The sequence below is a fragment of the Kryptolebias marmoratus genome, linkage group LG3 (assembly GCF_001649575.2).
Source record: "Kryptolebias marmoratus isolate JLee-2015 linkage group LG3, ASM164957v2, whole genome shotgun sequence".
Classification (NCBI taxonomy): Eukaryota; Metazoa; Chordata; class Actinopteri; order Cyprinodontiformes; family Rivulidae; genus Kryptolebias; species Kryptolebias marmoratus.
In genome coordinates this window covers 23,234,895-23,247,448 of record NC_051432.1, presented here as the reverse complement: position 1 = coordinate 23,247,448, position 12,554 = coordinate 23,234,895, and the positions used below count along the sequence as shown (strand labels likewise).

General features: G+C 41.5%; 1 protein-coding gene across 1 annotated transcript; it reads right to left on the bottom strand.

Annotated features, from left to right (window-relative positions):
- Positions 1 to 854: 854 nt before the first annotated feature.
- On the bottom strand, positions 855 to 12,530 carry LOC119616570 (Na(+)/H(+) exchange regulatory cofactor NHE-RF2-like). Its single transcript, XM_017417016.3, has 6 exons — positions 11,699 to 12,530; positions 11,153 to 11,458; positions 4,102 to 4,293; positions 3,284 to 3,437; positions 2,977 to 3,197; positions 855 to 2,259 (listed from the first exon to the last, which is right to left on the bottom strand). Exons 1-6 carry the CDS (start codon positions 11,903 to 11,905, stop codon positions 2,092 to 2,094), a joined length of 1,248 nt encoding a protein of 415 aa, XP_017272505.1. The 5' UTR covers positions 11,906 to 12,530; the 3' UTR covers positions 855 to 2,091.
- Between the last annotated feature and the right edge of the window lie 24 nt (positions 12,531 to 12,554).

Sequence of the window (12,554 nt, the reverse complement as noted above, 5' to 3'; positions counted from 1 at the left end):
AAGTGTGTACCGGGTACATGCCAGCTAAGTACCAAGTGTGTACCGGGTACATGCCAGCTAAGTACCAAGTGTGTACCGGGTACATGCCAGCTAAGTACCAAGTGTGTACCGGGCACATGCCAGCTAAGTACCAAATGTGTACCGGGTATGTACCGGGTACATGCTGGGTACAAAGTCAGTAAAAACGGGGTTATGTACCAGATAAGTACTCCGCACTTTCTTAGTAAATATCTAGTTCATACCAGATATGTACTCTATAAGTTCAGATAACAAGTTACTTCATATTACAGCCCTGTCCACGTAGACACCAGGCAGGCAACCGATAGCCTAAGTACCAGGTACATACCAGGTACATGCTGGGTATGTACTAGATACAGTAAGTACTCTGTAATCACTATGCTTGGTATGTACCTGGTACATACCAGGTACAGTAGGTTGTTTGTACTTATCCAGCAGAGGGTAGTAAGTCACTTCATAATACAGCCCAGTCCTTGTAGTACCAGGTGCGTATTCCATACCCTAAGTAGTAATTCTGTGTCGGGTATTGGTTGGTAAATGAGACATTTTGCTGATGTTGGCAGGAATGTTGGGATGCAGGAGGGAAAATCATGTGTGAGCTGTAAAAACGTGACTCGCTGTCGGGATTTTTTTGTGTTGCGTTAAATTTTGCTCACCATTAACTGTAACTGTAGTTACATTTGACTGAATATATAAAAAAAAATGCACATTATTATAAGGTTGAAGTCCCACTGCTTTAAAGTAACAAGATGGTTTTTGTTGTTGTTGTTGTCATTTGTCTTTAAATCCCTCCACATCAAAGAAATCTCTCTGAAACATATTAAAGGACCAACAAGACGATCAGGCATTGTTTATTTTATAACATAGATTCTGTATGTACATTTAAAGTGACATAGTATCTAATTTGAAAACAAAAACAAAGTAAATACACAGATGATTATCTCAGGACCTGCTTGAAAATAATTCTTCGACAAACTAGTTTATAACAGAAAAGGGTTTTTTTTTGCAAAAAATAACTCAAATCAGACAAAAATCAGGGACATGGAGAGCACAGAAGCTAACAGAGATGCAGCTTGATTATGATTTTTTTTATGTTGATAAATTACCACTGATAATCTACTGAAGCTAGAATGAGCAAAAACTGAAACATGGCAAGAAAGAAAATAAAAAAACAAATAAAACTCCTTCCTTCTGGAGCTTTTATTGCCTCTGTCCACAGCCGCTCTCACTAAATAAGAACATATTTAATGTTTCACAAACACTAAACTGATCCCAGCTGCAGACGTGAACGTTGTGATCTGTTAGAGCTGAAAGTACAAGTTGTGGATGACTCTCAGCTACGCCCACACCGAGTTTTAGCTCAGTATCTGTAAAACTGACTGACTTGTTTTCGTGTTTGCTGAAGTTGGTCATCTGCGGCGGCCATCTTGAAACGTGTTGACTCAAAAAGTGGTTGTGCATCTAACCTTTACCTTCTGAGAATTTCAGTAAAACCCGTCCTGTGGCTCATGAGATATTTTGCTAACAGACGGACAAACGAACCCATTCACACACACACACACACACACATACAGGTAGTTACATTATCTCCCGCCTTTCATAGCAGCTGGTGAAAATTGCCTAACCAATCATTACAGCACATTTAGATACTGTTATAAACAGTAAGTCAGCAGCGTGTGGAATACAGGAGGTATTTATTCCAGTTCAACTACATTTAGGTGATGATGACGCGTGTTTCTCTTTCGATAATCCTTTTTGTGGGGGTGTTGTTGTCTGTAGATGACAATAACTCCTGAATTACCACCTTTCCTGCAGGACCTTCATGGTTTTTTCCACCCTCTGTTGTCACAGAGCCGAGACGACGTGCAGATCTTTGTTTTCCTTTCAGAGTGTCTCTGATCTGATGATCTGACAGCGTGTTGTTTTAAAAAATGTCCTCTTTTATTGTCCATGTCTCCTCAAGACCAACGTTTAGTATAACTCAGTGAAGGATCCTTCAGTTGTTGTTCCTGATTTTATTTAAAATGGAATTCTTGAACCTCTTTTTCTTTTTTTTTTTACCACCTTCTTGGGTCAGAAGTTGCTGAAGACCTCTTGTTTCCTGCACCAGTCCATAGGGGGCGCTCTCTTCTTTTTGCGGTTGGAGACGATCTTCTGTTTGGCCTCAGCAGCCGTGGGACTCAGACGCAGGCCGCTTTCCACGAAAGGGTCTGAAATACGGCGGTCATCGTCATCAGGAATCTGTGACACAAACAGACGGGATGAAGACTTCCTGTCTTTGTTTTCTTGGTGTTTTTCTGTGCATCCTTTGTGCTGTTTAGGCTGTTCGTGTAGCAAAACCTTCCGCTCAGTCAGGAGATGAGAGCTATGACTCTTGATTTTATACTTTTTTTAAAACATTTAACTTCACTTACAAATATTTTCCACAGAAATACATGAAAGTTTTTTAAAAATATGTTTTTCTTTGAAATGTGCTTCAGTATAATTAGTAGCTTTTAGCTAGCTTTTGCTACTTGTAGCTTTTAGTTGGCTATTTGTTACTTTGAGGTTTTAGCTTGTCTTTTTCTACTTTTACCTTTCTGACTAACGTTTTGTTACTTTTAGGTAACCGTTAGCTCCTCTTAGCTTGCCTTTGGCTACTTTTAGCTTTTGGTTAGCCACTTGTTACTTTTAGCTTGTATCTAGCCTTTTGTAACTTTAGGTTTCAGCTAGCTTAGCTTGTCTTTTGCTACTTGAACTTTCTAAGTAGCCGTTTTTTACTTTTAGCTATTCTTTTGCTACCTTTAGCTAGCCTCTTGCTACTTTTAACTTTTGGACCCTGTTTTGCTATTTATAGGTTCTAGTTAGCTTTTCTTTTTAGCTGCGGGCTAGTGCTTCTTTCAGCTTTAAGGTCTCAGTTTCAGCTTCTTCGGCAGAGTTCAGCAGCCACCCGGCTCTCGGCTGAGTGTTTTCCCTCACCTGGAAGCTCATATCTGAGCTGCTGATCTCCGACTGGGTGGTGGAGCTTCTGGAGGAGTGGGACGCTGTGCTCCCATTGGGCCTGGACTTTGGGGACAGGTTTGTGATGGCGGCGTCCGTGACAGAAACGTTTATGATGGATGCGTCTGTAGCAGGAAGCCCGATGGTCGGGGACGGGGTGGGGTGGGCGCTTCCTGCAGGTCTTACATCCACGTAGACCTCTGCGAGGAAAGAAACAGAAACAGAATCAGGCATCGCCTCTGGAGCGTGAACAGATCTGTGAGGCGGAGCAGGCGTGCTCTTTGACCTTTGATATGTGAACTGGTTGGTGTAATTCCCAGTCCGTGGAAGAGTTCGTCTGTCTCCTGGTCCACCACCAGAAGGCGGACTTCCTCCCCCTCGGATTTGATGAGCGCCACCACCTCGGAGTGCCTCAGACCCCTTGTGTTCACCCCGTTTACCTGCGAAACAGGGAAGGGAAACAAAAAAATAAAAAATAAAGAAAAGGAACATTACGGGAGGCCGGAGGAGGTGCTGAACAGTTCAGACTGCTGAAATAAATCCAGCTATCGTTTGTAATGTGAGAGGAAACCCATTTGCATGAATTCCCTTCCTGCCTCCCCACATTAACAGAGCACCTACTTTTGCTGCTTTTAGCTTTCTCACTAACCTTTATTACTTTATGGTAACCTTTAGCTATTTTTAGCTTGCCTTTGGTTACTTTTAGCTTTTAGTTAGTCATTTATTATTTTTAGACTTTATCTAGCCTTTTGCTACTTTAAGTTTCAGCTAGCCTTCTGCTACTTTTAGTTAACTTTTTGCTACTTCTAACTAGCTTTTTGCTACTTTTAGTGTGTTTTCTGTTGCTTTTAACTTTCTAACTATCCCATTATGCAGATAAAATGGCTTTTCTTTTCTGAAAACAGCATTTTCCCTCTAAACGGCCATTCAATATGATCCCTTCCTGTCTTTTTATGAATCAAACCTGATCCTCGTTTACACATTCAACCAGAGTTTGACTAACTGGCTCATCTCCCATTAAACCTCCACTCAACGTGAACTCCTGAGTCATAATGAAGCTTTAGTTCCTTTCCACAGTGAATCGTGAGTGTATTTTAGTCATACCTCCACTATTCTGTCTCCAGACCGGACACCGGCCCTCTCGGCCGGAGAGTCGGGGTCGACGGCGCGCACGATCTGCCCGCCCCTCTTCTTATCGCTCTGCAGGTTGAAGCCGTAGCCGTGCTCCTCCTTCAGCAGGTGGCACAGGCGAGGAAGGAGCTCGTCTGCCGGCTCTGGTGAAGGCTCGACGCGCAGCTGGAGACGAGACGACAGTGGACGTGAGATTTTACATCATAAACACGAACAGCAGTTTAACCAAATTCAAGATGGCCTCCACAGCTAATCCGCAGTGTTGTCCTGTCTGCATCAAGGGGGAAACCTAATTATGGCCTGAAAAGTTACAAATTCAGAACAAAGAAGGAGAAAGATAAGAGAACGGCTTTCACAGACACAGATTTTCTTACAGGGCCGTTGTGTTGGATTGCGTAGGTTGGGGCTGGGCAATAATTCAATATGACAGATCAGTTTTCAGAACAATAGTTTCATCACAATACCACTGGATCTAATATTCCAGCACAACAAACTTCTGTTGTTCTTATTGTGTTTTCAAAGCCCCTGTGAATTAAAACAAACATTTTTCATTATTGACGTCCGGTCATTTAATGTAACGTAATAATGTCATATTTTGCGCATTTCTTTCTGTATTGTCTGAATACAGATGACTGTTTTCCTGTTTTTTTATTTGCATATTTTGTGCTGTTTCAGCCTTTCATACATCAAAACGTTCAGCTCATTCAGGAGACGGGTGCCAGGACTTTTGTAACTTTTATACTTTTTACAATATTTAACTTTATTTTTTTTACTAATATTTTCTCTATAGTGATACATTAAAATCTGTTCAGTTCATTCAAAAACATTATTCTCTTTAAAATCTGCTTCAGCGTAGATCTATTTGTCTTATGCTCCTTTTAGCTTTTAGCTAACATTCTGCTACTTAGCTAGCCTTTTGCTATCAGCTTTTAAAAATCCCATTTTTTTACTTTTAGCAAACATTTAGCTACTTTTAATTTTTAATGAGCTTTTTCTACTTTACTACTTTTAGCTTAGCCTTTAGCTCATTTTAGCTTGTAGCCTTTATCTTACATGCAATTAGTTTTAGCTTTTAGCCAGACCATTGCTACTTTTAGTATCTAGCTACCCTTTAACTACTCTTAGCGAGCATTTTGCTCCATTTAGGTTTTGGTTAGCATTTGGCTTCTTTTAGCCTTTAGCTAATTCTCTGCTTCTTTTAGGTTGAATAACTCAGTTTAAGCTTCTTTGGCACATGTCAGCAAAGTCATTGTTCGCTCAGCATTCAAGCTTTCTAGTTTATTATTTTTTTTTTTCCATTTCTTCAGCTGCCTTTGCCGTCCTTGTTCGGCTGTGTGTTTTAGCCTCACAGAGATCAGCTGGATCCTCTAAGTGGATTCGTCTGAGCTGACAAACTGCACGACCCGTCCGCCGGCCAGGACGTCTGTGTGAGAGCGTCACGCGTCGGCGCTGAGCAGCAGACCCCGTCCTGCAGGTAGACATGCTGCTTGTTGACTTTAAGCTGATCTGGGGTCTGTCTGACAGACGTTCTGTGAGGTTCTCACTGTGTCTGAGCCGAACTGAACTTTACGTCGCTAAATTAACGGGACACGTTGAAGCTGCGCGCTTCGCTGACCTGAAAGCAGATCTTAGCTTTTTTTCTTTCTTTCTCACCAGCAGAATATTCCCACGTTTTGTGACGATGACGATTGTTTTAGTTGTAGCTAAAATGGATCAATAATTCAGATCCTCCGAAGTGGGATTTTGTGGAAAACTTATAAACGATTAGTATCTTACCTGCTGCAGATCGCTCCTTGAAACTGACAAGCTAACGGCTAGTCTGAGAGGAGCCGAGACTCAAAAATTGAATGGTCCAATCTGTGAGCGCTGCTTTATAAACCTTCACCCTGCAGTTCATTTCACATAACATTGTTAACATATGACTCTGTGGTTATTTTAAAGCACACATAGCAGCAGTAGCAGCTAGCTGTAGCGCTTCCAGCAGGAGCATCATAAGTCTGTGTTTCTGCAGGATGTAATGCAGAAGTGACTGTGATGTAAAAGCTGGTTTTCTTCCTGATTCTCTGTTTTGATGATAAGGATGATGCAGTTTGCTCCTCGGGTGTACCCGAACACCTGAGGAGCAAACTGCATCATCATCATCATCATCATCATCATCATCATCACCTGCATCCCTTCAGTCATCATCTCCCTCTGCAGATACGGGACCTGCTTGCAGATCCTTGTCATTTCATCCTTGTGTCTCGGCCCGTTTGGTTTTCTATTCTGAGCTTTTTTCTGTTTTTCTGTTCAGCATTACAGAGTCAGTTTGATGCCATCAGGTCGGCCATTTTGTCTCCCATTTATCCCTAAAATAAATGATTGAATATATGTGTTCAGGCTCATCAATGACTCCACAGGGGCTCTGGTTTCTGAGAGTAATTTCATGAAAAAAAACCCCCAGCTTTTTTGTCTCTTTCTGCATCCTCACTCACATCCATGGTCGGCACATGAGTCTTATTGATTCTTTAATTTGTCTTTTCTCACATCCGTCTTTCTGCCAATGACTTAAAAAAATAATCTTAGCAAAGCATCGACGCCTCAGATCCAAAAATGTCTCTAAAGCAGAGCTTTTAAACTTTGGACTCAAAATATAAAAGTCACAGAGATTGGTGACGGTCTCTTTCGCTGTTTTGAAGTAAACAAAAATAAATAAGAACCCATTTATTAAATATGCTGGTGCAGATTCTCAGTCATCCACTAAAAACTTTTTTTTTTTTTTGAATTTACCATTTATTAAATATATTATCAAGTTTTTAATTTGTCACCATTGTTTCTACCTTTTGGAAACTGTTAAGGAGAAATATGCGTCTAACAATCCCTTTTAAAGTTAATGTGAACATTGTTAACATTTTATCCGGCCCCCCAGGATAACATTTAAACTTTATTAGTTGTGGCCCCTTGTTATGTGTGTGAAGTCTTCACTAAAATTCAGATTTAATTTCTCAGTAACCTTTATTTTAACAACAAAAAAAGCAACAAACCACATGAAACGGGACCGATTGAACTCTTGTTGATAAACCTGCAGCCATGAAAAGGCGCCGGGTGTCTGATTTGAGTTAATGTGTATCAGAGTCACAGCAGGTCTGCTTTAACGTGCGGCGTCCTTTTCTGTATTTCCTTCATGTTTTAAATTTAAATGTTAGTAGCTGTATGTTCTAGTTTTTTTTTTAGCTGTTTTAATGAATTGTGAGTTCATTTAAAAGCTGCTGATTGAGAGTTAGGCATAAGAAATGAATACTAATGTCTCTTTTTATGTTTGATCCATTTTTCATCGTTTATTAAAACAAGGTTTGTTCTTCATCCTATACAATATGTGAGTGGGAAAAGGTAATTAGTATTTCTATATGAATAAGTCGGAATATTACATTTAAAACCAAGGTTAATTTATGTATGTTTCTAATAAATATTGAACGAGATTGGCCCTTGGCTCGGATCAAGTTTTGAATTTTGTCTCCTTGTGTCGCTGAGTTTAACACTGATTTAGAGGCTTGACGATCACGTCTGTATCCACGCTGGCTTTCAGCCCAAACTAGCTGCAAAGTATTGCGTTACAGGTTATAAATGCAATATTTAGCAACAGTTGGAAGAGTGTAAAACATTCAGGGCCAACGTGAAACCCAGTTAAAGCTAACGTGCAGGGTGAAGCAGATGATGCAGTTCGATTTTCACAACTCTGTGTGAATTTCAGCAAAGTCTCGAAAAAGAAATTGCTGACAGATCATCATGACAGAACCTGTCTCTCTCAGTGAGATGTGTGTGTGTGTGTGTGTGTGGGTACATTCCTCTGCTGTATGAGGGCACCTGCTGCCCTCATAACACTGTGCAACAATGATGCTTTGTCTATATTTACATATTCAGTGAGGTGAGGTGAATGTCAGTCACAAGATGATGTGGAGAGGCTGCGTGTGAGAAACCGTCTGCTGGGTGATAACGACATGTTTGAAATAATAATCTGCGCTTCTTAGCTTGAATTTCGTCATAATTATTATCTGTAATATCTGTCAAGTAACTCCTGCAAAACGTTTTCGCTCCGACTGTAAAATGATGATTTATTAAGCTTTTAACTGCAGAAAAAGGCTTTTTCTGTTCAAATACAGAATGAGCTGAATGACTGCCGAAGAAGCTGAAACTAAAAGTAGCAAAAGGCTAGTTAAAAGCAAAAGCAGCACAGGTAGTAAAAGGCTAGCTAAAACTGTCAAAATGTGAGCTAGAAGGTAAAAGTAGAAGAATGATAGTTAGATGCTAATGGTTGCAGAACGGTAGCTAAAAGTAGCAAAGGTGTAGCTAAAAGCAAAAAAAAAAAAGGCAAGCTAAAAGCGAAAGTAGTAAAAGGCTGGCTATAAGTAGCATAATGCTATGTAGATGCTAAAGTTTGCAGAACAGTAGCTAAAAGTAGCAAAAAGCTAAAATAGTCAAATGGTAGCTAAAACCTAAATGTACTGTAGCATTAGACAAGAACAGAGGCGGGACAGTGAAGCAGATTTAATGTTTTTGAAGGAAATTAAATGATCTTAATGTATTTTTATGGGGGGGGAATAAAAAGTCTAATCTTTTTTAAAAGTATAAAAGTCACAAAACCCAAAAGCGATGGCACCTATCTCCTGAATGAACTGAACGAAACAAAATGCAAAAATTGTTGGGAAGAATAAAAAGAGGAAAATAAAGGTGTGAAGCTGAATCAGCATTCACGCGTCCAGAAGCACCGTTAACTGTGATATGAACATGATTTCACAAAAGCTGCTCCTTAAAGCTGTTCTTTTTTTTTTCACGTCCAAACACTTTCTTTTTCCCAAAAGGCTGGCCCGTGTGACCAGCAGAGGAGCAGCCTGTATTTACTCTGTGTTCAGCTCACAGGTGACGGTTTGACGTGAGCTGCCAGCGTTGCACACCCTGCTTCACCCGGCTGTGTTTAGAGTCCAAACACCGAGCTCAGTCTGCGACAGCCGCTTCTCAGACTCGGACAACCCGACTGACATTCAGGCTTCGCGCCAACGTCTGCAGGGCGTTTTAGGAAAAGCATCACTAAATTTTAGGAATTTCAAAGTGCATTGTGAAGACCTTTTTACAGCATTCAAAATGATGTTTTTTTTTAAATATATATATATTTGTCAAAGTGTTTTAATCTGGCTGAAAGATCATGGCCGTCCAGTGATCCCCAGCTGGAAAATGTGATTCTGTTATTGAGTTTAATCTGGCAACATTGCCTGGTTAAAGTCCAACTCTTCCTGTTTCTGCTTTGTTCCAAAAGACACTCAGATGTTGTTCCAACAACACAGTAAAGGAGAGTAAAAGTTTGATGAGCGATGAACACAAACATTCAGCTTCTGCAGCATCTAAATGAACACAGCTGTCAGAAGGAGGGACGGTGTCGCAGATTCTTCTAGTTTTAGCACAAAATACTTTTATGTCTTTTTTTACAGAAGTCCTAATTTATTACAAAGCCTTCATATCAAGCTGAGAACTTGAACTTTCGAACTCTCTGTGATGAGTTTTGTTTGGATTTTGCAAAGTGCTGAACGTTGCAGTCCCCCAGAGCCCTGAGGATTTTATGTTAGATTGTTTTTCATGATTCGATGTTTTCTAAACGACTTATTTGACTTATTTCCTCTGAGGTGCAATCCCACCACACAGTGTCGATTTTTTTGTTGGGTTTCTGTTTAACTTGCTTCAATGTTGTTTTTTTTAAAAGTTAGTACAGAAGTTTTACAAAATGACTTTAATTTTGGTTTGTAAATATTTACATTGCTCAGCGATCCGTTGTTGTTTTATTAAAATTTTCTCTGTTTTTCATCTTGAGGTCATTAATGTAAATTCTATTAGACAGACTTATTATTCATAAAATCGGGTCTGCCTTTGTTTCACTTGTTTTTAAAACAAAACTGTGTAATTTTGAACCAACAGGAAAAAGAGCCTTATATTTCTTTGGCTCGCTGATTTTCTGCATCTTCACCTTTTCTTTCGTGTTACCGTGACTCTTTATAAGTTTATTAAAGTGTCCTGAAACAAACAAGATCAGATCCACTTGTGATCTGTGCAGCAGGAGGTAAATAAAATAATAAATAAAATAACTTGAGGGTTAATTTCATCAGTTTTTCCGAGCTTCAGTCTCTAGATTTCACATTAAAGTTCAGATCAGTTCTACTCTGCGTGACAAGAAGTCATGAATTATTGAGCCCAAACTCAGAATAATCTTTTGTATATGTTAAAAGCATGTTGATATGGCCTCAAAAATAGCTCTAGCCCAGGGGCCCACACTCTCCTTAAGAGTTTAATCTCCTTAACCTGAAAGGATCTTGTGGAGTTTTAACTCATCATGAATTATTGAGCCCAAACTTAGAATAATCTTTTGTATACGTTAAAAGCATGTTGATATGGCCTCAAAAATAGCTCTAGCCCAGGGGCCCACACTCTCCTTAAGAGGTTAATCTCCTTAACCTGAAAGGATCTCGTGGAGTTTTATCTCGTCTCCTTCAGGTGAGACCAACTTTATTTATGTTTGAACGAAGAAGGAGTTTTAAATTTGATATAGTTGAACCTCAGACAGACTGATGTAACAGCAGGGTTTCAGGTAATTTCATCTGATTTTTAAAGCAGTAACACTTGCAGTGTAAGATGAAGAACTGAATATAACTACCAGCTGTTTGATTTCACTTTTATAAACCCCACAAATCGTGTTATTGTCACTTGAAGATACAGATAAGAACTGTTACAACAGATTTAAGTTTCTGACTCTGACTTTGGTGGCTTTTAATCACCAGTTTTCTCAGCGCAGCTTAAAGTTGTTGTTGTTGGTATGTTTTGTCTTCTAAAAGCTCTGCTGTGGGACTGGATCCAAGCTGCAGGCCAGCCAAGTCCAGATTACAGCCTGGTTGTGTTTACAGAGTCACACACTTCCAGTGTTAGAAGACAGTCTGCAGCAGAAACCAACAAGCCTCCCTGCTCGGATCTTGTCTCATGTCTTGTCTCATGTCTTGCCTCTTACCTCTGTGTCTGCTGCTGAGCTGGACGCCACTGAGGACCTGTCCTCTCTGTCCTGAGTGGGGGACTCTGCAGCAGGGTAATCTAACACTTGTCTGAGGTTGAATTTGAAGTTCAGGGGGGAGTTGAGTCTGGGTAAGGGAGAGGCGCAGGGTGTGGACATGGGAGAGGGGCGCGGGGACAGGGTCCCCATCTCCACGGCCAGCTCCTCGGTGCAGGCCAGGCCCCGGCTGCGGAGGTACTCATCTGTCTCTCTGTCCACCACCAGCAGCCTGGTGCGGTGGGACACCTCGCAGATTCGGTTCACCACCTACAGAGAGGACAAATGAGTCACAGTGAGCAGCCAGCTGGCTCATGTAATACACTTTTGTGTTCTAACAAAGACAAACAGTGATTCCCTTCACGCACACTGACCCACTTAGGGCCGCCCTCCTCCTCAGGAGAGAGGAAAAGTTGCCCAACAGGTATTCAGCTCATTGTTCCTTACATGCTCCGTCTTTATTTTCTTTATTTCTTCTAAAAAAATGTCATTTAGCGCAGCATCACTCACCTGATGGTGAGTTTCTTTCTCCACATTCTCCCCGTTCACCTCCACCAGCCGGTCTCCCGGCCTGAGTCCGGCCAGGTCAGCCGAGGAGCCGGGATCCACCTTCCGGATGAACTGTCCGCCTTTATTCTTCTCCCCGTGCAGGTGGAAGCCATATCCGCGCTCTGTCCTCACCAGAAAACAGAGCCGGGGTCGCAGGACCACCTCCATCTCGACGAAGACGAACAGAAAACAAGTCAAAGTGGGTCAGATGAACCAACAGGTCGACTCGGTCCAGTAAACTGAGTTTTGGAAAGTCGCGGGTTTTTAATCCAACGCGCGTCCGCTCGCTCCGAGGACAACAAGATCAGCATCATTCAGCATCATGGGAATCCCTTAATAATCCAACAAACTCCGATGGGGCAGATGGTATAGAGAAGAACAAAACTAAAGAGTGATTAATCCATGATGAGAACTGGACGCAATCAGGAGCGCGCAAAAACCGTGCCGGGTGTGTGTAAAAAGCCACGGACAGGCGCTAAATCCCGGCCATCTGTATAATCCACGAGATCAGAGATTAGAAAGCTGTTCCACCTACGTAACACCCAATTCCCCTCCTTAGCGGGGCGTGTGTCCTCCTGACACTGAGAGGAGGCGTCAACAAGAAATGTCACCAAATGTCCCCCAGGGCGCGCGCCTGGCGACGCGGCGCAGCGCAGCGCGCGCGGCCAATAAAGCCTAATGTGAGTGTCTGTAAAAATATGACTTGTTCAATCGGCTATATCTGTCCACAGAGAGCAGGAGGTGTGTTTGATATGCGCTCTGAGAGTTCCCAAGGCTTGTGTCAAGAGATTTAGGTCCTTTAGCTCCCCCCTCCGCC